Here is a 25,588-nt window from a genome sequence, read left to right as displayed (position 1 = left end):
ATTACGGGCAGAGTTCTGCTTTACATGGAGCCCAAAACTTGCCGATAGGAGTCGACCTTTTCATGGAATATAAGCAAGGCAGAGCTTTCCCCCCCCCCCCCCTCCCTCTGCTAATTAACTTTGTTGCCAAAACAGATGAGGCATTAGGACTCGTCCAATTAAAGATGGTACAGTAATTGAAATTAGACACAAAACGCCTATAACAATGCTTTAAACTTGTTATTTTTAACCGATCGCAAAGCCAACAATAATTAAATGTAAGAAGATCATTATTTTTCATGGTAAAATATCGACCTCGATTGAATGTAAAGAGGATGTTAATATTATGTAGAACACTGGATGAGTTTTTTTAAGACCATTTCGTCCTACATGTCTAGAAGTCGAAGCGTATATGTATGTCAGGTTTCTATTTATTATTAGAACAATTCATCCCGTACGTTATTACATGGACAGCTCTACATGTTAATTCACTGATTGTTTATGAGGATAACTTAGGTGAATTTTAATTCTTAATTTTAATTCTTAAAAGAAGAAAAGAGTAGTAGGAGGACATGTGTTTTATGTTGCTTATTTCAGTATCAATATCAAACACAAGTCCATGATCCATGATCTACACTGCTAATGCCCCTTAACAGTGCGACACCGGCCTGAAAGCAGTGTGAGGCGTTTTTTTTAAGGTTGCCAATTAAAAGTCTAATTAGTCAATTGATGCCGCGTTTCCCCTCAATCGCGTAGGATATTCCCAAGTTTTACTCGCCTTGGCTTGGTCCTTCTGATCTGAAAAAAGAAAAACAAACAGCAGCTTGCAACTCCGATAGGCGGCCTTCGGGACGGTAATAGAACTATATGACATGCATCGTCAACAGCTGGTGTGTGTTCACGTGCATGTGCTCATTACGGCACGCGCCACTGGGAGACAACTCGTTCCATTAATAAAGGGAAAAACATTACACTTTCAATTCCAGGTCTATAACTAGTATAAAGGCCTGGCTAAACTAGGCGATATGTCGCCTGCATGTCTGCTAGCAGGCCTGAGCCATTCGACTGGAATGTCCGCTCTCATGAAGAAAAATTAAATACAACTACGAGCTAGGACGATAGCTATCTAAAAGAAAATAGTCCAGTTAATGGGTAAACGACCCACCCCCACCCCCCACCCCCCCCCCACCCCCGCTAAAAATCCTGGCCTGCATAGTTTAGCCAGCCGCAGAGAGACATTGTAGCGCGCGCCAAATCTTGTAGCAACGACAAAGGAAAGATTATCGGATAGCTAAGGAACATTTTCTTGTCGCGCTTTACAAAATTTGTCTCGCACTTACCTGCTTACATGTTTTTGGCAGTTGCTAAACTAGAGGGGGGGGGGGGAGGGTATAAATATTTTCTGGAACTGCATAATTGATTTAAAAAGGCCCCATGGTATGTCTTATTAAAGAATTGTCTTTGAATCTTTTTGTATGTATGGTAAGAAAACGCAATGGCGAATTAATAAAACATAGCCTTTTCTGCCAGTCGAACTGAATGGAGATCCAATTTCTTGCAGCATCGTTTAGCTACTATTGCCCCGCTCCTCCTACATGAAATTTGATTGCACTAGTAGCATAAAATAGACATGACGCATTTTGCCGAAGAATTAGTAAACAATAAATACCTATAAAAGCCACATATTCAATGTTACAAAAAGCTCACGAGTGTGTTTATTTATACATACCGAATTTGAGCTCGGCATTCCTCATGGGTATCACGTGACTAGACATGCCGAGACGCGCGGGCCGTGAAGCCGGAAAGACCATTTCTTTTATCTTCGTGTCATGTCTACATATCTCAAGATGTCTTTCCTTGGTCTTTGTTTGATTGCTGGCCTTTGTCTCCTTATTGTCGCCGCAAAGGCAGAACACATGCCGGACAGGGTCTTTCAAGTATCCTCAGGTATGCTTCAATAGATTCAACACAAACAGCTCTTATCATTATTATAATGATTATCATATCTCTTATCTCTTTCGATATCTCCAAGACGTACTCGCGTGTAAGGTCAAAACAAAAAAAACTTACAGCTTTTGTAAACATATTGCAATTTGCCAAGTTCGATAGCCATGAAGGAGAGATTCCCAAACAATAGTTTCTTTTTATAAGTAACTCGAGGTTAGGTTTCACATATCCGTAGGGCCTCCGGCGATATTTTCCCTTTGTAAATTCCGCTAATATGTGAATAGCCTGCGTAGCGGCTCCAGGGAAGGGTGAGTTGCAGGCCCGTACCCAGGAGGGGGGGGGAGGGCAGGGGGTGCGAACGAACCCCCCACAACGGCCAAAGGTCCACTTTCGAATCCCAATGGACGTGCTATTTGTAGACAAAACTATAAACCATAAGCTAGATCTATCTGGTAGGTAACCCAATCCGACAATAAATGTCCCGTGAAGATACTGCAAAGGCTGGACAGATTTTTATCAGAGAAGTCATTCCTTCCCCCCCCCCCTCCCCCAAGAAAAATCCTGGGTACTCAATGCCTTTATAAGATTTTGGTAACGTGAACACTATGGCAAGAAAAATCCTGGGTACGGGCCGGAGTTGTTCTCGTATATTTGTGCATTAAAGAGCCCTTGCCAGCCACACCTTTGTTGTTGTTTACATTGAACATTGATAGGCACATAATGTGCTTTAATCTCGAAACAACCATCTAAAAACAAAGTTTAAAACTTTATTTACCAAATTCAATCGAAGATAACCCATTGGCTTTCCTGTATTAGCCGATGGAAATGGATGCTTACTCAGACGGGATACTTTGATAGGATGACAAAATGGCGGCTGACAGAAGCTGTTTCACTTTACACCGCCCAAAAACTCTATTTTACTCCTTAGGGGGTATCCCCCTAGAAATGGTAGCCATTTTTTTATGGTAGCCATTTTTGGTCTTGCAGGTATCTTTTAGGGGTACTTTTTTAATTTCCCGACGAGCATGCCTATCAGAGAATCCCCATTCCCCCCCCCCCCCCCCCCCCCGGGACTCACTCTCTCACCCAAACGTCCTTCTCGTCATATGTCCGACCGCCCAAAAATAGGGAAAACAAATCTTTATTTTACCTCCTCCTCTTCCCTTTTACCTCCTCCTCTTCCCTTTTACCACCTCCTCTTCCCTTTTACCTCCTCCTCTTCCCTTTTACCTCCTCCTCTTCCCTTTTTCCTCCTCCTCTTCCCTTTTACCTCCTCCTCTTCCCTTTTACCTCCTCCTCTTCCCTTTTACCTCCTCCTCTTACCTTTTACCTCCCCCTCTTACCTTTCCAAGGGTACAGGCTGGTTATGCTTTCTTCCGGTTAAAATATATGTAAAATGCGTAAAAATACGAAAAGGTTGTATTTTTATACGTAAGCAACAAAAAGTCGCTTATTAACATGATATTGATCTTAAAATGCGCCGATTTATTAAATATCTCGAAAATATGGTCTGTCGCTTCTGTAAGATCACGTGATTTATCATTTTAACCTTTAAGACTGGATGACAGAGGATGTATCGGTGGAAGGTACTGGCTGCGCCTGCAATCAGTCAAGCGAGGACTGCGGTTGCTGCGCGCATATCAAGTTTGATAAGTTTGACATTGATGACGACGGTAAGTCATTACATCGTCAGCGGGTATTTACCTATTTCAAAAAACGTTGTCAGTGCGAAACGGCAAATGGCGATTGGCAAACGGCAGTTCTAGGACCGAAAGGAACCGTGGGTCTTATCAAATTTCTACTAAATGGTGAAGAATATGGATAAATCAAACAATTATCCATTAAAGATCATCAATGTATGTCTCTGACATTGGTAGACTTTATTTAACACCTTAAAATTTACGAATGATTAGTACCCAGAAGCACTGTTCGGGCTTTGAACTGCCATTTACTATTTGCCATTTGCACTGACAACCTTTTATGAAATAGGTGTATGTGTGTATACAGTCGATTGACAAAACGTTGTCATCAACCGACAACGCGACAAGCCCGCATGTAAGCATGTAAACATGCGGGCTTGTCGCGTAGTCGTGAAGCCGTTGACGACAACGTTTAGTCAATCGACTGTATACTATTGATTTCGCGCTATATAAATATATTTTTATATTATTATGTAGTTTCAGTTTCGTCGCTAGGGGAGGGCGCAAGGGGGAGGGAAGGGTAGGGGGGAGCGCATAACGCTCCGAAAGCACGACCAATTTCCCACAGTTTCCGTGGTGGTATGTACTTTTATACACAACGCTATTCGTCACCTCGTGTTCAAAACGTTGTGGAGTCACGAGGCACGTATGGGAAATTTGTTTTCTGCAACAGAAACAACGAAAACAGTATTTTGAACAATTGAAACAGCGCGCGCTCGTTTGAAATGGTGCGTGACCGGTGTTTGCAGCGCGCGTATTAACTTTTAGTGTCTTTTTGTAAGGATGGAAAATACATTTAGGTCGAGAACCTAATCTCGCGAGGCTGGATCAAGGTTTTTCATCTCTTTCGCTTCAAGCGAACCTGTAACGATTGTGTGAATGACGAATCCCGTGGTACATGTCCTCTGATTTGCCATAGCTAACAACCAATCAGAAAGCAAGACTACGCGCAAGTGTTGTAGAAATACATGTAGCCTTTTCAAGTGATTTCTAGAACTGTGCATCCGCTCTAGCAAATCCGCGCCTGAGCTCAAATGGTTTTTGCATGTGCGAATTAGGTTTGTGATAGGTAACTTGACGTCTGAAAGAAGGCCTGTTAAGCTCTTCAAATTACTTGATGTTTTGTTCATCCATGAACCCATCTTCGGCAGAAAATAAATAGTAAAATGTATAATTTTACCAAAAATTTGTGAATATTTATGGGACTATGACGCGATCTTGTTCCTGAGAATATTGTACTCCTGATTTAGGACTATTATTTGTTTTATTTCAGTATGCGTGAATGTAACCTACCTTCCATCGCAGATTGTAAGTATGCCATAGTGTTCACGTTACCAAAATCTTATAAAGGCATTGAGTAGCAGGCCTGTACCCAGGATTTTTCTTGGGGGGGGGAGGGGTGCGAAACCCGAAAAAGTGGACCTATTTTTTTGGGGGGAGAGAAAGTTTTCTGATAAAAATCTGACCACCCCCGAAAGAACAAAAAGTTTTTTTTTATACCTTTGCAGTATCTCCACGGGACGTTTATTGTCGGATTTGGCTATGAATAAAGTCTGACTTATGGATTAATGACATACCAGAGTGGATCTTACGTTATGTTTTATAGTTTTGTCTGGGTACGGGCCTGAGTAGGAGCCTTCTTTAACGAACTAATACGAGCTTTTTTAGGGACTGGATTTTACTCTGACGTGGAATGGCAAGGCCCTCGTCAATAAAACCATCTCAGGTACGTTATCGAGCAGTTAGTCCTAGGGACAAGCTATAGTCTGTTACACCTATTTCAAGGTTACACTCGGAGAATCTTTGCCTGTCGTAACCCGCAGTGCTTCAGAAAGCTTTAGCATTCTTGTTTATGTACCTCTAAACGCACAAATCTCAGTTAAACATGTCGACGATATATCCATAAAGTTTGATGGACAGGATTTTCTGAGTGGAGAGGGGAGGAGGGGGGGCTGGGTTTCTAGTCATTGGTCAAGTATAATATTCGACAATCATTCCATCAAAAATGACCCAGTTTTTTGGCGACCAGGGGAAGGGGCGCAACCTGAAGTTATTATTTTAGCCCCCCTCCCCCTCCCTCTCCCTACCGTCCCCTCATAAGACCCATCTTATCGTTTCCCGCACCCCCTCCCCCCATAATACACACCCCTTATCTAAATCCCTCACTCTCTTTTCCTTAGCTGTTAACCCGCCGCCAATATGCGTTGGCATTCCGCACGTGGATCTCCTCAAAGCCTGCGTAAAGTTCTCCAACATATCATACAACAAGGATCATTTCGGCGGCTGCATCTCCGTCGGCCTGGAGGCGCTTGGCTTCGAGAAGGACTTCCCTTTGGGATGCATCTACTCGTCAAAGAAAGAATCCGTGCGCATGCGTCGATTGAGAAGGCTGCTTCGCAGGCTGGTGCGACGTAGATATTACATGAAGGATTTCTCAGAGTTCCAGAGAATGGTGCAAAGGGGAAAGAATGCTCGAAAGGAATCATTTGGCGATGTAGAAAATTAGGTGAAAGGTGCCTTTTGTTCCGTAGAAATCCTGTAGAATACAAGCGTGGAAACATGTATCGCTATAGAGGTATTTTAATAAAAAAAGAGCTTGAAAGAAATCTTCGCTGATTGGTCGAGCCGCGTTGCCATAGGCTACTAGGTTATTCATAGTTTGCTCTTGCTCTCCCGAGATTTAGCTCTGAGATTTTTACTAAGATTTGACATAAAAATTATTTTTTTGTTTCAGGGTCTTATGATGATAAATGAGGAAGTTTATAGTTTGTTTCGTATTGGCTCGCGTCCTGGGGGGGGGGGGGGGGGGGGGGAGGGAGGATGCAAGCTTTCTGACAAATAAGATGCAATGGCACTTTCTTTATAAATCAATAAGCTAACGAAAAAAAAAAAGATAATGGTCGTCTATGGATTGAAAGTATTTGTTTTCATAAGATCGCAAAACTCAAAATTCTTTATCAGCCAACATTTTGTCATCCTTGACATATATCAAGGGGAGAAACTGCCCCTTTAAATCGGTGGTAACTAGAAACTCAAGAATGACCTGTATTAGACAACTCAAGTTTTTTTTTTTTTCAGTAGGATTTTAACTCACTAAAGCAAAGTAAAATAACGGATCGAGGATGAGTCGGGAAAGACGTTGGTATTACAAAAAAGAGGATAAATTATCCCAAAACAGGGAAAAAAGCAGGTTTTCGCACGCATGTTTTTATACTCTGTTTTTAAAATACGCTTCACTCCCCCCCGTTGAATCGCTAGGTTTCTCTAGCACTCTGTCATCGCTATTCTAATAGTTGCCGGGGGTAGTTGGGCATCTCTCTTTGTTGCTCTAGCTACCAGTAATATATTCATAACATTTTAAATATTAATTATTTTTCGGGAGTGCGACGGAAAGCATACTCATTGACGGAGCTCGTGCAACAACTCTCTAAAAAAGAAATCCACTCATAAAATCAAAAAGTCTTTCTGTATTTTTAGAATTGGGGTTGCAATTATTGGAGTGTATTGCAGCAGTGCAAGATCTATATTTTGGGGATTATGTTATAAAATCAAGACCAAGGTATGTTGTTACAGCTCAATAAGTGTAATTTTTCCTAGTAACTGAGTAAAACTGTTACAGAGAATTATTTTCCGGTTTTATGAATCTATGAAGATATTCATCTGGAAAGAATTTGAGTGCATACGAAATTATATATATAACGAAGAATATACGAAGAATATTAGTAATTTATTTTAAAAAAATGGACTACAGTTGACCAGCACATTTATTATATCGCTGTAAAAAACCCTTACACAATAATTTGAGTGAAATCTTATGTTATGTAACTGATGTTTGGAAGAATCGCTTTAGTCGCATAGATATTTATTTATCTTTTTATTCATCCTTACCTAGTGATTCATCACAGTTTCGAGTACACAAGCTTCGTGTGTTTAATTCTACGTTTTGATTCATATTATGATCCACAATTTATTACAAACATTTAAATAAAAGTTTCTAAAAGATAAAGAATCGCTAACTGTTCTAAGTATCATTTATTTTGTCTAGCAGTTGCTAACTGGTATAATTGGCAGCACCTCTTAAAACAACGATTCTGATTGGCTAAGGAACATCTAACTGTCTCCCTTTCTAAAGTATAAGCAAAGTGACTCATCGTTGATTTTATATGAAATGGACGAAAAAATGGGAAAAGAAATATTGGAGAAGCAACTCGATTGACAGAGCACGATAGCTCCACAATTTTGCGGTTTAAATTTTCTATTTATAAATACAAGTATTTATGGCATCCCGCTGTTAAGTATATTCAACATTTTTTATGTAAAATTAAATCACTTTTTGCAGGTTTTACCTCGTTTCTCAGATTTAACAGAACAGTTTAATAGATTTTTATCCATTCCTTTGCTGATTTTACAAAGAAGAAAGTTTTTGCTGTTTTATTTATGCACAAAGCGTTCGACTAGAAAGGTGTCACAGATGAATATATTAGTGGTTCAAACCTGGAGCGCATTTTCCATAAACAAAGCGAGGGAATACTAACAACAGGTATATACGTTAAGAATTCTATACTCTTACTATGTAAAAATGAATAATTTGTACTCAAAAGCCTTTTTAATGTTCACAGGTACCCAAGCAAGCGAAACTCGGGACGAATTTTGTAAAAAAATTACCGGGATATCATCGAGAATAATAAGAAAACATGGATACTAGTTAGATGTGTGTGTGTTAAAAAAGCGAAATGGAGAGAAAATCGGGTTTATATATCATCTTGGTTTGTCTTTGGGCCATTCCAAACGTCGTCAAAGGAAGTAAGTCACTTATAGCTAAGACTAATCTTAGTAACTTAATTAAAGATTCGGGTTTCCGAATGCACTCCATTTTTTATCGTGCTATTTATTCGGGGATGTGATAGTCTAATAGAAATAGAAAATAGGCGAATTGATGTAACCTATCTTTTGTTTGCTGTCAGATTTTGGTTCATTCTAGAGTGTGACCAGCTAAGTGTTTTGTTTGTGTTTTATCCGTAACATTTGCTGTCAGTATTTATTTGACAAACTATTTGAATTTGATGGTGCGTTGATATCAAGTGATTGAATTTATCGATGTTTCGTTTTCGGGGCTCTCAAACTCTCGACATTTGTAGTTTTGCTTTGGCTATTTGTAGAGCTTTTAGCGCAGAAGTAGAATATCATTCACTGGGTAAGAAACACATATTCCGAAAGACAATCGCTATGCCAAAACATTCGCGCGCTTTTATAGCATAGGAGCAGTTAAGCCAACTTAACCCTAAAAAGAAAACTTAGTTAAGTTTGAAATGACTGAAAATCGAAACAAGCTTGTTATATACACATTTTTTTTGTAAAATGTTAGTGCGTAAGTTAATTGATTTAGAATTTATTAAGCTTTTTAGGGGTACTATGCAAATTCGCAACAAAATATTTGGAAGTATTTCACTGCGCAATTCATATACTTTCCATGAACTACTGTCGAAACAGAAAATTAAAGTTGAGAAAGTTCTATGAAGTTCACACTAGGGGATTAAAATAGCCCACCACATGCTAGGTGGGATTTTGTTTGAAAAAAAGAAAACGGTTTATCAAAAATAAAATAATATTCGTTATAATTGGAATTCTGGAATTCTTTATACTTGAAAGCTAGCATCCAGTCAGCTATAATACGTAAGACAACTTGAATATCTGGATAAACGAAAAGCTCTAATTGACGTGAGACGGAATTCGAATCATCATACGGAACAGACATGCGACTAACACGCGAAGCGAGGAAACGAACAATAACAATTTTTTTGCTCTACTTCACACAACTTACTTCCGGCTCTGAAAATATATGAGTCACCGAGGATCAGGAACGTGTATATATACTTCAATCTTAAGAAATGCATCTATTTTTTCTGTTTAGGACAGGTGATGTTTTGTGTCGAATGCGGAGGTTGATCCTTATAGGCGGGTGCCCTGCGGCGAAATTGCACAATTTACGTCCTTTTCAATAAAAGGACAAAACACTTGAATGGAAAGTGACGAAACAGCTAAAACAAAGGAGTTTGCAATAACCTAGCTCCAACAAAGAATGATATCTCCATTTCTTATAGATGGGTTACGTTTAGCTGACTGTAGTTTGAAATAACACTATGAAAAAGAAATTCGTGGTTGAAATTGCGAAAATCGCTCGCTCAAAATGTGAAACACCTAAGGCTAAATCCATCTAGAACATCAAGTAAAAATATGTCTAATTTTAATAATTTAAAAAATATCTAGAGTCAAGTCTCTCGTCATCATAATATAAAAAAAATGTATTTTTTCACCCTTTAGCCTTGGGCGAGCGCGCGGGAACCTGTTATGTCCTAAAACTCTGAATCGTTAGGTCCTTTTAGTGTCTATTTTTCAAAAGGGCGGTCTGTAAAATCGAATTGAACACGAATTCCTGGATTTCTAGGGCAATAAAAAGGTGAACAAATGATTGAATGTCTTAAAAGGAATTGACTAAACAAGCCTGAAAGTTTTCAAACCTAGAATTGATTGATATGTGCTTTCCGGCGGGAGGGCGCGAGACCAATACATATACACAGCAATATAAAACTACACCCTGTTATAGTTTCGAACTAAGTAAGTTTAAGTATTTTGGGTCGAGTAGAGGTATTGGTATAAAAGTTAATCCTTCTCTCGACTAGTAAAGATGCGCAGTGTATAAACTTTATCTCAAAATGCCTTGAGAAGGCCTTCGTATCGAGTGAAGAACACACATCGACTTAAGTCGGGCCAAAAAAGAAACTGGCTCGCAATTTTAATTTTCCGTGATTTTCTAAAACAGCCAAGGACAGCTTGTGTCAGCTGAAAATCTTTTTTAGCCCACAATAAAACCCTAAATTAATTGCGGACAAGAAGTGGATTATTTGCTTATAGCGTACCATGTTACCCTCGTTAAATAGTCTAGGAGTTGTATTTCCAGCGTACAAGTTGTATTTCTCCGCCAGCTAAAAGAAAAAGGGGTTAGCGCGCGCTGAAATCTTATTTGTGCGCCTACGTAGTCTACCTGCCGTCGTAGACTCTCTGCCGTCGAAAATTTTAAGGTCTTTAATGGTGGGAGAAGACGGGGGGGGCATTTTTGTGTCCCCAATCAAGCGACTGGAAGGCACTTTCAACATTATCTACTAAAATAAGTTTATCTTGGAACAAACTGGGATTAGGTAACTTGAAAACTACAAAGGAAAAAGCGCGGGAGATTTTCTCAAGCAAGATTCAAGTGCTTCCCCCTTCTTCTTGGTACAGAAAAAAAATAGATGTATGATATTGACATTTGACTGGGGCTCGATTTTGTTTTTGAGAATTTTGCAGCTGGATTTTCTCCCGAAGTATGTGGCGATTTTTTCTTCTTTCCTTGCCCGTTTTTTAAAATATCAAATCTAATGGTTTGTTCCTAAAGCAGGCCCGTAGCAGGGGGTGTTCACTGAGGGCATTTACCTCTCCACAATATTTTAAAAATCATAAGGAAACCCAGTAGGGGCGTGGCTGTGCCCCCCCCAATTTTTTTTTATATTTCTGTATTGTGCCCCCCCCCCCCCCCCCCACAACAGTGCCCCTGCTACGGCTCTGTAAAGCAAACAGTAATCTAAGATGTAAAGCAAGTCGCAAAATGATGTTGTTTTTGTATTCGAACTTAAAATTTGTTTTCTTTTTCAACCAGGCAATAATATACCGTATATAACGACAACTAACCTTGCGCTGAGGGTGAACGAAAATGCCACAATTGGTAAGTAATCTATTAGCCAATCAGTACTCGCGTTTTAACTCTATCAGAGACACGCTTACTACCCACGGAATGCGTGTTAGTTGAGCCAAATGGTGCTTCCTAAAATTCATTGAAGAAAATACTTCCTTTTCGTATAAATGCTAAATATCGCTATTTTTGTTGTTATATGGAAAATTTACTACCCCAATAGGTTACTTCGCAGCCACTGGTATAAATCATACGCCAGTCGATCAATATTCTGCGAACTCTCGGCCATGTTTGGCTTTCTGGCTTAAAAGAGCCTTGGGCGAGCGCGCGGGAGACCTGTGATATTCTAAAACGTTAGGGACTAGGCTCCATATCTAAAATGGCTGCTAGCAAAATCGAGACATGATGTGTTACCGCTAGAGCGGAAATGACGTTGTTTTATTACATGACTTATTTTAGTCTCTCAAATAGGGACTTGCGCCAAGAGATCACGTGACCTTTTTGGGTGACAAATTCAAAACAAAATGATCAAACAAATAAAAACAGAAAAACTGCACCCGTCATACCAGAGAACGAAGAAGAAAATAACATCTTTAAATGAAACTAAACCCTTCCTAAAAAAGGAGATCGTTTTTTTTTCGTAAGCGCTGAATAAGTTCCCTTTTGTTGCTGTTATTTTGTCGCTGAAAGGCTGAGCGCGCGCTAGCATCCCAAACAGTCACGTGATCTCTTAGCGCAAGTCCCTTCTTACCCCGCAAATAGACGCTAAGTGAATCTGGACGCGAAACTAAGAATCTTTGGGATTGTGAATCGTTGATTTCGGAGATACTTTATTCCCGCCAACGTTTTTGACCACACACACATATTATAAAGCAATCGAACCAGCTGTAAACTCGAACGGTTTTTAGTGCGTAAGCAACGAGCGGAACTTTGAGAGTGATTTTGCATGCGATACAATCACATGATGCATGTATTTCAGGTACTGATATTGCTACAATCCAAGCGGAAGATGTAGAAAACGACAAATTGACATTCAGCCTGAGTGACACAATTAATAAGATCTTGGAAATCGGGCCAGATTCCGGGATAATTAAACTCAAGGGAAAAGTTAATAGAGAGGTAAGGTTTAGTTGGCTTGGCTAAGCGGGTATTAACCCCAAGGCAACTAGAGTGATGATGGGGTAAGGGGGGGGGGGGGGGGGGGGGGGCAAAAGGGGGATAGTAGTTGTGGTATGGGTAGAGGTTGGTGGCAGGGGTGAGGACGCGAGGGTAATTATGGGGACAGTGCTAATTCGAGTTAGACTATCAGGAGGGTTTGGGATAGTGATGCGGGTATTCTTACAAGGCCTGCTGCACATCCCGATAATGTGTCTATATTTAACAGATTCAAGACAATTACGAGTTCACGGTATATGTTGAAGATAACTACAATGGAGGCGGATTAGCCAGAAGGGTAAGCATGATTATTTGCTAGTTATTTTTTAGTTAATTGCCCTAGCTGCAGACACGACCTCAACATCTCTTGCTTTTCCCCATGCAATCCAGGGAATTTCCTTTAACATCTATGGCTTCCCCCCTTTTTCTAGTAATCCATAGTATTTACTCTCGCTTTTCTCCTTTGTCTAGAAATCCAGGGTTTTTGTTACAACTCTGGCTTTTCCCCTTTGTCTAGAAATCCAGGGTATTTCTTATAACAACTCTCGTTTTTCTCCTTTTTCTAGAAATACAGGGTATTCGTAACAATTCTGGCTTTTCACTTTTCTAGGAATCCAGGGTATTTCCTATAAGAACTCTTGCTTTTCCCCTTTCTAGGAATCCAGGGTATTTCCTTTAAATACTCTCGTTTTTTCCCTTTGTCTAGAAATACAGGGTATTCGTAACAACTTCCGTTCTTCCCCTTTCTAGGAATCCAGGGTATTCGTAACGACTCCACGCTTTTCCTCTTTCTAGGAATTGAGGGTATTCCCTAAACAACTCCTCGCTTTTCTCTCCTTTCTAGGGTTCCAAGTTTTTCTTTTTAATCGTAGACGACTACAACGACAATGCTCCAGTCTTTACGGAGCAACCTTACATGGCCAAGATAGCCGAGGTAGGAGATGATGTTCTATAGTAAAATGGAAAAAAAAATATTTCAAAGCGACTTAGCGAATAACCCCCCACGATAGAGTTTTGGTACTAACTCATGGGATGTAATCAAAGTTACTCACTTAACTGAAATGTATGTTTAGTTTTTTTCGGAACTGTATGGGAGTGTAAAATTGAGGCAGGGTTGGTCTTCGTTAGAGTAGGTCGCACCGACCTCGTAAGCTATGAATCCCGATGCAAATGAGATGTTCATATCAGTAGAGAATTAAATCCGCTTGAATCACGATGTTATTCAATCCATCATTCTATAAAAAAATATCAGGTCTAAGGTATCAAAAAGTTAAAAAAGGGGAAAATTCAAGCATTTTAAAAGTTTTGGATATTCGAGACAACATAGTTGTCACACAATTCGGATGTATTCGAGACAACAGTGTTGTCTCGCAATTCGGATGTATTTGAGACAACAGCGCTGTCACGCAATTCGGATGTATTCGAGACGACAACGTTGTCACGCAATTCGGATGTACGGACTGGTAATAGGGAAAAACTCCCGCTCAGTGATACAGGCAACACCCTTACACCTCTCACAGCTTAGACTTCTTGCCCTGTTTCCCTGTTTTGGCAAACGTCAATAAAACTAAAAGAAAAATAGTTCCGTATTGCGCGCGCGGATCCATGTCATCACCACCATCACCGGTTTGTCGCGCCACAGTGGGAGCCCCCCCCCCCCCCCCCCCCCCCCCCCCCCCGTGGTAAACAGAACAATTTACTTTATGCGTAAACAACCGATGGCCTGTGGTGGTGACCTGGCACCGCGCGAATAACACGGAACTATTATTCTCTTAGTTTTACTGACGTTCTCCACAGAAGGCGAACATCAGTAGTAAAGGTTTTATCGATATTTCTACTATTCCCAGAATGCAAGAGTTGGCACGACGATCCTAAAAATCAGCGCGATTGATGCAGACTCCGGCACTAATTCGCAGGTCCAATACAAATTCAGTAACGCCACAGCGACACAGGTAGGACACACGACCTTTAATGTCCTTTATGTTATACCCTAAGGGCCGGTTTTGCTCGCGTGTGACAAAAATTGCATAAAAGATCGCAAGTGTAAAGCAGCCTTAGGATTGGTCAGAATGATTGTGGAGGCGTGACAAAGGTCACGATGATGTTGATAAATTGTTTGATATTGTCACGCTGATGACTGTGACCATGTACGACGATTGCGGTAACGTGGCAAATGTCACGGTGATTTTACTAGCGTGAAAGTATCGCGAGTATGATGGCAGCGCTGACAATGACACGCTGGTTTACTAGCGTGACCATATCAGGGAAACGCTGTTTGCAGCCCTTAAAATGGCACGGTTGTTTCATTAGCGTGACAGTATCAGGATTATGTCGGCTGTACTTTGAATGGCTCTAACACACTCTACTTTTGCATCTTTCTTTTTTCCCCTTTTTCTCGACTAGACACAAAACGTCATTCTCATCTCGTCTTGGCAGGTCAGCTTTCTCCTCTCTTTCTCTTTTCCTGCCCTTTCCCTCTCCCTTCCCCTTTTTCTTTCACTTTCTCTTTTCCTTTCCCTTCCTCTTCCCATTCCCTTTCTCTTTTCCTCTCCCTTTCTCTTTCTTTTCCCCTTTCCTTTTCCCTTTCTCTCGTTCTCCCTCTCTCTTTCTCTCGTTTGACCAGCCTACAACGAAAGCGAACGTCTTTGCAAGTACAGTAAAACACTTCATCCCTACTTTTTCGTAGTTTCTAATTGATATATGTAACTTATAATAAATTTGCCAATCTTTTTTCCATTTGCTTGCGCGCGCTAGTAATCGTGTCATTAGCACCGCGCACAAAGCAGTTACTTCATCGTAGTTAATATAGGCGTACCATGTATTGATAACTTCTGTTTTGCAGACGCCGTTTTTCTCGCTCAATTCTGTGAATGGTGAGTTGACGCTAGGCGGCCCACTGGATTTCGAGGTGGCTCGCAGCTATATGCTTGTGGTGATTGCCGAGGTAAGGATTTAAAACACTGCGTTTAACGCCCATGTCTGTGTGTTTAGTCACCCCCCCCCCCCCAACACATAAACCATTTTGGCTTTGCCAACACTCTCTAAAGTTTGAACGAGATGGAAATATTCCGTCAAACTATCGTGTTCAAAGTACTTTTTGGACGCTTCGATGTTTCTTATCAGAGCTAATACTTGACTAACGACATGTGTAAGGGCAGTACACGTCGTCGAGTCAAGCACGATTTTTGTTATTGTATGAGTCGATTCCAGTCGAAGGAGTGTCGTATGTCGTTGTAGTAGGACCAGTGTACTCATCGTCGAGTTTTTGAGTTTAATTTCGTTGCCTTTCGTAGTGTAGTTGCCTGTCTATGCAGGACGAGTGCTCGTTGTTGAGCGAGCATACAATAATGTCGTCGCCTGTCGTAATGTCGTTTGTCTGTCGTTATGTCGTCGCCTGTCGTAATGACGTTGCCTGTCGTAATGTCTTCGCCTGTCGTAATGTCATCGCTTTTCGTAATGTCGTCGCAAGTCGTTGCCTCTCGTAATGTCCTTGCTTGTCGTAATGTCGTTTGGCTGTCGTAATGTCGTCGCCTGCCGTAATGTCCTTGCCTGTCGTAATGTCGCTTGGCTGTCGTAATGTCGTCGCCTGTCGTAATGTCTTCGCCTGTCGTAATATCATTGCTTTTCGTAATGTCGCCGCATGTCGTAATTTTGTTGCCTCTCGTAATGTCGTCGCCTGTCGTAATGTCCTTACCTGGCGTAATGTCGTTTGGCTGTCGTAATGTTGTTGCCTCTCGTAATGTCGTCGCCTGTCGTAATGTCCTTACCTGTCGTAATGTCCTTTGGCTGTCGTAATGTCGTCGCCTGTCGTAATGTCGCCGCCTTTCGTAATGTCCTTGCCTGTCGTAATGTCGTTTGGCTGTCGTAATGTCGTCGCCTGTCTTAATGTCGTTGCCTGTCGTAATGTCGTTTGGCTGTCGTAATGTCGTCGCCTGTCGTAATGTCGTCGCCTTTCGTAATGTCCTTGCCTCTCGTAATGTCGTTGCCTGTCGTTATGTCGTTGCCTGTCGTTCTAGGACCTGGGCGTTCCCAAGCTGGAGTCAAGAACGACAGTGATCATAGAAGTGACGGATATAAGCGATATGCCACCGAGGTTTCTTCAGTCTTCCTACCTCAAGGAGATTGAAGAAAACACGCCAATAGTAAGCAGGCCTCGAAATATTAGGGGGAGGGGGGCACGATACAGAAACATCAAGAAAATTCTGGGGGCACAGCCACGCTACTAATGGTCATTTCCTTATATATATAATATTAAATATTGAGCTGTATTAGCATACGTGTACGATACCGCTTATATAGAATTCGACAGGAAACGTTCTGTGCTATTAAACATGAGAAAAAAATCCTATTAGATTTTTCATAATTATTAGTATATGCCACACTATACATAAGAATTTAATTAGAAATCCTTCCCGAAGAGTAGTTAAAACGCACTGAGTATACTGTATGACACCGTAGATAATAAACACACCAACTCTAAAATAATGAACGAATGAACGAATGAACGAATGAAAGAATGTTGAATGAATGAATGAATGAATGAATGAATGAATGAATGAATGAATGAATGAATGAATGAATGAATGAATGAATGAATGAATGAATGAATGAATGAATGAATGATGGATGGATGGATGGATAGATGGATGAGTGAGTTAGTTAGTGAGTGAGTGAGTGAGTAAGTGAGTGAGCGAGCGAGAAAGTGAGTGAGCAAGCAAGCGAGCGAGCGAGCGAGCGAGTGAGTGAGTGAGTGAGTGAGTGAGTGAGTGAGTGAGTGAGTGAGTGAGTGAGTGAGTGAGTGAGTGAGTGAGTGAGTGAGTGAGTGAGTGAGTGAGTGAGTGGCCTGAATAAAATTGCGTATCAATAGCTGCTTTCTTAGAAACCACGATTCTCCTTTCAGGGCAGCACAGTGGTGACTGTGGAGGCGAGAGATGGTGATGTTGGCATCAATAACCCGATACTGTATGAAATAATATCAGGTACGAAAAGATGGGAAAGGTGTTGAAGGTGGGGGCTCCGATAAAAACAGACGGGGGTGATCGTCGGAATAACACTTAAGAGATTGCAAATTGGTTGTGGTCGAAGGAATTTTTAACTCTAAGAAATCGGAAAAACTTTTAACAACCTAAGAAATAGCAGTAGTTGGTCGATTTTTTTACCCTAAGAGATAGCAGAATCGGCAAAATCCTTCAACAACCCTTAAGGGATAGCAGTTGTTCGATATTTTATACTCCAATAAATAGGATGTTCACCCCCTCTCCTTTTCTGGAGAGTTTCTCCACAAGGGAGCAAAACTAGCGGTGAGATGGACGGTCAGGTAGGCAGGCGAAAAAAACCCTAAGATTCTTAGATGGCAAGGAGATCGTTATGCTGAACAGGTATCTTACTTCCAGTGTCCTGTGTTTTAGGTAACTCGGACGGTGTATTTACGATTGATAGCAACACAGGTGTCATCACTGTGAACGGATCCATCGACGCCGAGAAAACAGACGTGTTCAGGATCACAGTAAAGGTAGATATCCAAGAGGATCAGTCGTAATTGGCGACTTGCACCAAGAAATCGCGTGTCTTTTTGGGTGGCAAATTCGCCGAGTGCTAAGGCTTTCAACGGCAAAATAATAACCACACAAAAGCACCCTATGCATGACAGGTTAAGAAGTCAGGAGTTACAACCATCATTTCCATGATGGTCTCTTGTGGGACCCTGAACCGAAAAATAAAAGCTAATTGTAGGTGTTACGCTATTGGGGTTTAGCTGAGACCTTTTTTTACCAAAGTTCAGAGAAAGAGTTCGGAAACACCTGGGATCCAGTTTTTCTTGTGCCTTGGCCACGGCTTATTACCCTTTAATAGTGGTGCAAAGATTTTGCGCAAAAAAAAATCGATTCATTTAAATGATTACTGACTCGAGCACATTTATAGCTGTAACCGGTTGAAATGTTTACTCTATAAATAAATAATATCGACAACTCAGGTAAAGTACTTTGTAATAATATCTACTTCTAATATTAAGGACGAGTCGTAAACAACACAAGATGGCTGACACTCACTTATCATCCCAGGGCATGCGCGCAAAGGGTAACCGCTGGACGTGCGTTGCACAGGCTGTATATAATCCTTAATGTTAGATTATTAACCATTCATTTCCGATTATCAGGCGTCAGAGGTCCCTGACCCAAACTCTAACACGACAGTGACCGTCGTGGTCACAGTAGTGGACGTGAACGATAACAGACCTGCATTCTTGCAGTCCGTGTATATCTTCGATGTCCGTGAGGACGTGGCTCTGCCCGGACGTGTCGTGTCCGATCAACTCCAAGTCACCGACGGCGATAAAAACGTGAGCCTTGCTTTCACATAATGTCTGATTCAGTTTAACCTCATTAACTCGAGCCCTCACCTAAAACGAAAAAAAGTTAGCTGTATTAGGGGTAAAAATGAATAAAAATTAGTCTAGGGAACTTAAAGTCTGTTCGAGTTGGCGTAAAGGTCGAGGTATAAGAACTCGGGTTAGTGAAGATTTCGACGTATTAAGACAAAATAGAGCTCTAGTTATTTGATATAGAGATTGATGGTGGTGCTATAGTTCCTCATCTTTATTGACCTCCTTTCTAGTTTGCGGTGAATTGCCAATTTCTGTGCTAAAACGCCTTTAAAGAGTGCCAAACATGAATAGTCGACAAAGCACTCCAAAGTAAAAATTATATGACTTGGGACACGTGTATGGAATGTTAGCAATGAAAGAATATCCAGCAGATCGAAACCGTGTACAAATGATTGACACCTGTCATTTTCCTTGCAGCCCGTTTTTCGCCGGGTGTTGTACCATTTGGTTGGCGCAGACAGCGATAAGTTCGCCATCGATCCGACTAGCGGGACCCTATACATCAACAAAACGCTTGACTACGAGAAGCAAATAAACTTTACTTTTGACGTAAGTTGATATTTCAATTTGCGTATGATTTTACTTTAAAGACTCCCTGGAAGTATTAGCCCTGTGCAAATGAATTTCAATCAGTAAACCGTGCCCGTGATCCCCTTAAAGATTCCTTAGACTACTTTAATAGTACTCCGGATACAACAGTTTTCGTTTTGTTACAGCGGCTGTTGTTATCACGGTTGAGGCTTTTGGGAAGTTATAGGACAAGCCTCGGCCATTCCTTATATTTGCCGGTGGACCGACGCCTACAAAGCAGATATATCTGCTTTGTTTTCTTAAGTAAAATTTCTACTCTACTGGGAAAGAGGTTGTGGTAGTGGTGGTGGTAGTGGGTGGGATTGGACGGGAAGAGGAGAGGAGAAGAAGGTGAGGGGGACTAAAACCTGTGTGCCGCTACAAGTTTTTAAGTTTTACTGTAGAGTAGTCCATTCGATAAACGCTCGTATCACATATTGTCACATACCCTTACTAGCTACAGTTACAGTTTTAGTTGGTTCTGCTGCTTCTGATGACGTTTCTTTTAATTTGATGGCTGTTGCTCTTTTTGTTCTCATCGTCGGTCGGTACAATGTATATAATACACTATAATATGTATATTTAGTATTGTCATTGCATCAGAAGTAGTCATTTTTAATGGTCTTTTTTCTGGTCAATAGGTTGTGGCGACTGAGACGGACACAAGCGAGAAGTTCTCGGCGAACGCATCCGTAACGCTAACGCTAATTAATGTAAATGATAACAAACCCATGTTCGCTAAATCTTCTTATAACTACACGATGGACGAGGAGATCACACCAGGGACGCACATAGCTGATATCACGGTAAGTAAAATATATTCTCCATCCAGCAAGACTTTGCTGAAAACAAAACAATAATCACGTATCTTAATATTACATCAGGGCCGGGATCCTTCAGGTTAAAGCTTACCCTGGGATTAATGCCCTTTTTATCCAATCAAATGTCAAGATACCCGCATTTTTCAAGAAACGGCCCCAGAAATAATTGGAAATTTGAAAATTCTTGTTAATGTTTCTGGTGAAGCATCTAATAAGATGCATTATGCGAAGTGAGAACCGTTCAATGATTGTTAGACAACACTGCTCCGGTCACCCTGTGGTAACCCAGCCCTTCGTCTTTCTTACTCGCAGGCCACGGATGCCGACCTTGGGACGTTCGGTGCGTTGACGTACGAACTGAGAGGGGGTCAGGCAGCATAGTAAGTTAAATACTCCTCTTTCCCCCACCCTCCCCCCCCCCCCAATTTTGTCGCACATCTATAAATAGGCAAAAAGGGCGCGGGAACACCCTTTATCAGAGAGCAGTATTTTATTATAAAATAAATTTATAAATTGCTTCTCTTACCGCCCTTCTTTGACTTACAATCATCATTCTTTCAATTTTTGGAAAATATTTCCTTTAGAGACACACACCCGTAACCCAGTTCCAGGAACAGCCTAGTTCATAGCGGTCTTCTCGGGTTTCCTGTGGTGATGTGACGTCACGCAAACCCTCTCCTCCCCTTTCGCCTTATGGTCTACCACAGGAATACCAAACATGAGCACAGACATTAGACTGGTCAAAGCTTATTCACTAACTCATCTTATGACTAATGCAAATTTTTTCTCAATTTCCCAGCTTTTCAGTCAACGCCGATAATGGCACAATCAGTGCGGCGCAAATACTCGACTACGACACCCTCCCTCAGTATCTATTCTCACTTGTGGCCAAAGACGGGGGAGGCTTCTATCAGGAAATTGCCATAGCAACCGTGACAGTTACCCTTCAAGATGTGAACGACAACGACCCAGAATTCACCGGGATGCCGTACACTAGTGACATTGCCGAGAACCTGCCTGCTGGTACGAGTGTGTTCCAGGTCACCGCGACCGATAAAGACAGCGGGGAGAATGGGCGGGTAAGTTCTAAGTAAACACCGGACTATCTTCATTGGGGCTGTGACTCCAGTGTTTAATCAACTTTTATGATTGGAAATTGCGTGGAGCAATCCCTTTCTGAATACTGATGAATAATAGTTATGCGAATGTGAAACGCTTAAAATAAGCGCTATACAAAAGGCAACTTGTACATTCCAAGAGCTCGGATGGTGACGAGGACAACAGGCATGATTTTCTTTGCATTTCTTAAAATGCGCATGGTTGACACACAACTTGACCCTATCCACCGCAAAAACAAAGTAGTCTGCTAAATGCATTTTGTTTATGTTGAATGGTCATACACTGACAAAATTAAAAGCATTTACAACAGCATCTAATCTGCACGGCTTAAAGCAAGGAAGGTGTTAACACCATTAATATTGTAATGCTCTATTTGTAGCTGTCCTTCAACATCAGCGCGGGAGATGATGGCGGACATTTCTCGATTAACGGAAGTGGCCTGGTAACAACAGCCAGGGAACTGGACAGAGAGACTATTGCTACATACACACTTGCAGTAAGTGATTTCATCATCCATCATCATCATAATCAACAGCCATATTTATTCTGCTCATCAACATCATTGTCATCATCATCCAAAATAGAGATCTGAGATGCATCTATGTCGACTGCAAGCTCCCCTAATAGATTATTTTGTGTCGCGCTGGAACTGCACAGCGTAAGCACCGTTAACCTCTTTGCCAGACATTCATTTCTATAGCTTAATCCTCGGACCCCCTCTAATCGGTTATTTCATCTTGTTCCGTGGTTTGCCATGGCTACAAACTCCGCTTAAAAAGTTCGCGAGCAACATAATTGTCATCATCTTCATCATCATAAACAGCCTTATTCATCCACTCATCAACTTATTGTCATCTTTGATGTTATTGCCATCACACCGCCAATATTGCATTAATTTTTATTTTTATAATCTTAATAAACACCACCAGCAACAAAATTATATACATTTTTTATATCATCATTATGAGTATTATTGTAACCTTCATTATTATCATCATTGTTCTCGTACACTAGGTCTCCGCGTATGACCACGGCGTGTCAAGTCGTCACAAAGACGTCCAGCTTACAGTCAACGTCTTGGACGAGAACGATAACACACCACAAATCACAGATGGCCTGACCATCACAACCAACATCAGCGAGGTAACGCATGATTCAAGCAGATAGATACAAGCAGCAAACCTTCACAAGTCTGTCCTTGATAGGATCCTTGAACATGCTTTTAACCCCCTCCCCTCTCTCTATGCGACCCTATCACCAGCTTTATGACCAAATACAATAAAAAAGAGGTGGCCAAATCTATTCACGACTGCTTTAAAAGTAGGAATGTATAGTGACAGATACTATAACATCTTTCTTCCTTTTTCGAGTTTTGTTAGCTTTATGTAAAACTCTGTATAAGCGGCTAATAAAAGAATCCATCTATCTAACTTGACCAAGGACATACATCTCAAAAACTTGTAAACCAGGCATGTGACCAAGATTCGCTAGGGGGCTTGGGGGGAGGGAGTGGTAGGGGAAATTGCTTGGCAGGCTATTAGATATTATATATAATATTTGATATTAAAATATTTCATAATCCTTCAATAGATTCATTGAACACATTTTAAAGTTTTCTGATGATATAGTCAAGCTGCCAAGAAATATCATATTAGTCAATCTTGTTTTATAAACTGTCGTTTTTCTAGCTCGCTCGGTCATTTTCTTATAAGCCTTACATACCATATTTGGGAGTCCGCTTCAATCAGTTTTTCGCTTTTTTATCGCTCTACAGCTATTTAAGTCCAGAATTCCACGTACACTTTCAGAAATTCGTGTTTACTACGATTTTGCTGGCAGCCATCTTGGATATGGAGCCTAGTCCCTAACGTTTTAGAATATCACAGGTCTCCCGCGCGATCGCCCCAGGCTCTTTAAGACCATTTAGAAAAACGACAGACATTGATTGATATGTATCGATATATTGTACAAAGAGACATATTCTAAGCACATTTAGTAGTTCCTGTTCTGTAAGCGGCCATTATATGTGTCTAAATGGAATTTAGACGAAGTTAAACCGAGTCACGGTCGCGCGCCCTGAGGCCGAATGCCGGCCCCTGGTCAGGAGAACGACCACCCCGCGTCTTTAATGCACTGGCAGCGTTTCGAGTGAAGCTTACCTATGATCCACGCTTTTCAGTCCCCACCCACCCTCCCAAAGCTTAGGGTAAGAATATTCCACTGAGAAATTAGTGTGACGGGTATCCCCTGTGGCGGGGAGCTGTCGCCCGGTTGCCATGGTTTCCTGGGTAGCGCTTGGTCGGGCGACCAGTACGCGCTCCGATACCTAACCCCAACTTAACCTTTTGCCTGTTGCCTACAGGGTGCGGGTGGCGGGACCGTCCTCCTCTCCTCCATAGCAGCCGTTGACCCAGATGCCGGAAGTAACGGTCAGCTGACATACTCAATGTCTGGCGGGGACAGCCGATTTACTCTCAACAGCGCTACCGGTAGGCTCCAGATCTCCCCGACCGGGCTTGACCGTGAGCTTAAGGACTCGTACGACCTGATTATTAATGTCACGGACAATGGATCTCCTCCAAATACGGTAAGCCTTCAGATGTGGTGATCTTGGACATCACAATTTAAGTTCAGGATTCATAAGAGCCATTTACCGACTCGTGAATTCCACGCTTAATCGATATCGGTTCGAGCGTGAAGTTTTCAATGGAATTCACCATTAACTCTCTTACAATTTGCGTAACTCTAGGTACGATTCACTGCGCTGCCTTACAGTAGCTACATAATTGATTTTGATAACTTCACTTCTCTTTTTCAATTAAAATGGAAATTGAAAATTTAAATGAAACATCAACATCCAGTTACTCCTAAGGAAGGTGAATGCCTGATCTCCTAACATCCCCACAACTAATCACATAAAAATAATGCTACATGCACACGCGGTATCTTACACTTGTTTTCAGACACACGTGCACCTTGTGTTTTTCGTTTCCGAGTCGCGACTGTTTTTTTGTGACGGAAGCCATTTTGCAGTTACGGCGGCAGACCGCTAACCAATGAGAAAGCGCCGAAAAGCACCAGGCGCCAAGAAAGCGGACAAAAGATACATGCGCACATCTGCACTTAATCAACAACAATGTAAAGTTAAGAACCAATTAACCATTTCGAACTTTATTCAATTGCTGGGTTTGAACTTTTTTTTAAATGTAGCTTGGTTGTGATCGATCTAAAGCTGTGACAAATGCAGAATTGAAAAAATTCGAAAGTCATGATTGACCAAAACACAATTGTGACGCGTAAACAAAAGGCATAGGGCGCACGTGTGATTGAAAATGAGTGTAGTTAAAACGTCAAACATTTTTCATAAACACAATTTGGAATTTCATAGAACTCAACCACGGTCCACGTGACCATTCTAGACGTGAATGACAACACACCGGCGTTTGACCCGAACCCGGCTCAGTCCCTCGCGACTTATGTGATCACGGTTGACGAGGGACCGGGTACCATTAACAAGAGCTTGATTGACATCAATGCTACTGACCCGGATGCAGACGCGAACGGTAAAGTCGCGTATAGCCTGTCGGGAGATGAACATGGGTTCTTTCGCCTCGATCCCGTGACGGTAAGAAGTCTTTTGCTGTACCATATCAGGGACCGAACATAACTTTCGAGGTAGGGGGAGGGAGGGGGGGTAATAATATTGATATATTTTTATCTAATGGGCTAAGCTTGGAAATGATGAAGCAAAAAAAAAAAAAACAGTTCTGAGACATTGAATGTTCTAATATTCTCAAATTCTAGCGGAATGCATAGATCTTGCTTAACGATATGACTTTCTAAAACTTTCTAAAATAAGAAATTCGTTTTCAGTCTTGCTTGTCTATATTATTGTATATCTTATTTTACAATCAAAAACGATGTATTCTACATTTTTAATCAATGAATAAACAGCAAAGCTAACACCATTTTTGTTATCGGATTGTGCAACCTACACTTTCTCTGGTAGAAAAAAAAGTTATCTAAGGAATGCGCGATATCCATTTTGCAGACACCGGAGATGAATGATCTATACTTTGAATTAAGAAAAAAAAAACTTTTTATCGGAATGACTCATTTGTCGCTGCTGCAAGCCGTGGTCTTTCTTTCTTGCAAGATCAAGATAATTTTCGCTCGAGTCCTGCAT

The 25,588-nt window shown here is 41.3% G+C and overlaps 2 protein-coding genes and 1 long non-coding RNA gene across 7 annotated transcripts in view; 2 read left to right on the top strand and 1 right to left on the bottom strand.

Moving 5' to 3' along the window:
- Positions 1-400: 400 nt before the first annotated feature.
- Positions 401-1,822, bottom strand: LOC116608239. Its single transcript, XR_004292569.2, has 2 exons — positions 1,709-1,822; positions 401-777 (listed from the first exon to the last, which is right to left on the bottom strand). It is a non-coding gene; the product is annotated as an uncharacterized LOC116608239 (long non-coding RNA).
- LOC125573800 lies at positions 1,750-6,232 on the top strand. The gene is made up of 5 exons (XM_048734583.1): positions 1,750-1,926; positions 3,483-3,599; positions 4,900-4,934; positions 5,295-5,352; positions 5,807-6,232. Exons 1-5 carry the CDS (start codon positions 1,809-1,811, stop codon positions 6,130-6,132), a joined length of 654 nt encoding a protein of 217 aa, XP_048590540.1. The 5' UTR covers positions 1,750-1,808; the 3' UTR covers positions 6,133-6,232.
- A 212-nt stretch (positions 6,233-6,444) lies between these two features.
- LOC5501121 (cadherin-23) overlaps positions 6,445-25,588 on the top strand; it is a 50,516-nt gene continuing 31,372 nt past the window's right edge. For 2 of the 5 annotated variants that reach the window (XM_048734580.1, XM_048734579.1), the window contains exons 1-21: positions 7,243-8,166; positions 8,246-8,429; positions 11,320-11,385; positions 12,332-12,471; positions 12,737-12,805; positions 13,352-13,441; positions 14,355-14,459; positions 14,911-14,943; positions 15,350-15,451; positions 16,524-16,649; positions 17,408-17,486; positions 17,916-18,019; positions 18,665-18,847; positions 19,310-19,441; positions 20,104-20,268; positions 20,596-20,663; positions 21,083-21,362; positions 21,782-21,898; positions 22,417-22,545; positions 23,765-23,989; positions 24,791-25,027. In XM_048734580.1, coding sequence (XP_048590537.1) covers positions 8,360-8,429; positions 11,320-11,385; positions 12,332-12,471; positions 12,737-12,805; positions 13,352-13,441; positions 14,355-14,459; positions 14,911-14,943; positions 15,350-15,451; positions 16,524-16,649; positions 17,408-17,486; positions 17,916-18,019; positions 18,665-18,847; positions 19,310-19,441; positions 20,104-20,268; positions 20,596-20,663; positions 21,083-21,362; positions 21,782-21,898; positions 22,417-22,545; positions 23,765-23,989; positions 24,791-25,027 — 2,520 coding nt within the window. In that variant the 5' untranslated portion in view covers positions 7,243-8,166; positions 8,246-8,359. Of the gene's footprint in view, positions 7,186-7,233; positions 8,167-8,245; positions 8,430-11,319; positions 11,386-12,331; positions 12,472-12,736; positions 12,806-13,351; positions 13,442-14,354; positions 14,460-14,910; positions 14,944-15,349; positions 15,452-16,523; positions 16,650-17,407; positions 17,487-17,915; positions 18,020-18,664; positions 18,848-19,309; positions 19,442-20,103; positions 20,269-20,595; positions 20,664-21,082; positions 21,363-21,781; positions 21,899-22,416; positions 22,546-23,764; positions 23,990-24,790; positions 25,028-25,588 lie in introns of those variants that run through there. The other 3 variants (XM_048734577.1, XM_048734576.1, XM_048734578.1) reach the window with 3 other exon arrangements.

This window comes from Nematostella vectensis, chromosome 11 (assembly GCF_932526225.1).
Source record: "Nematostella vectensis chromosome 11, jaNemVect1.1, whole genome shotgun sequence".
NCBI lineage: Eukaryota > Metazoa > Cnidaria > Anthozoa > Actiniaria > Edwardsiidae > Nematostella > Nematostella vectensis.
This window is presented reverse-complemented; position numbering and strand designations above follow the sequence as displayed.

What these genes read in the sequence shown, in the direction of transcription:
- LOC125573800 (XM_048734583.1), top strand. Translation starts at nt 1,809, where the DNA reads ATGTCTACATATCTCAAGATGTCTTTCCTTGGTCTTTGTTTGATTGCT. An exon ending in CCTACCTTCCATCGCAGATT is followed by an intron (nt 4,935 to 5,294) that starts GTAAGTATGCCA and finishes GAGCTTTTTTAG; the next exon opens with GGACTGGATTTTACTCTGAC. An exon ending in CGTCAATAAAACCATCTCAG is followed by an intron (nt 5,353 to 5,806) that starts GTACGTTATCGA and finishes TCTTTTCCTTAG; the next exon opens with CTGTTAACCCGCCGCCAATA.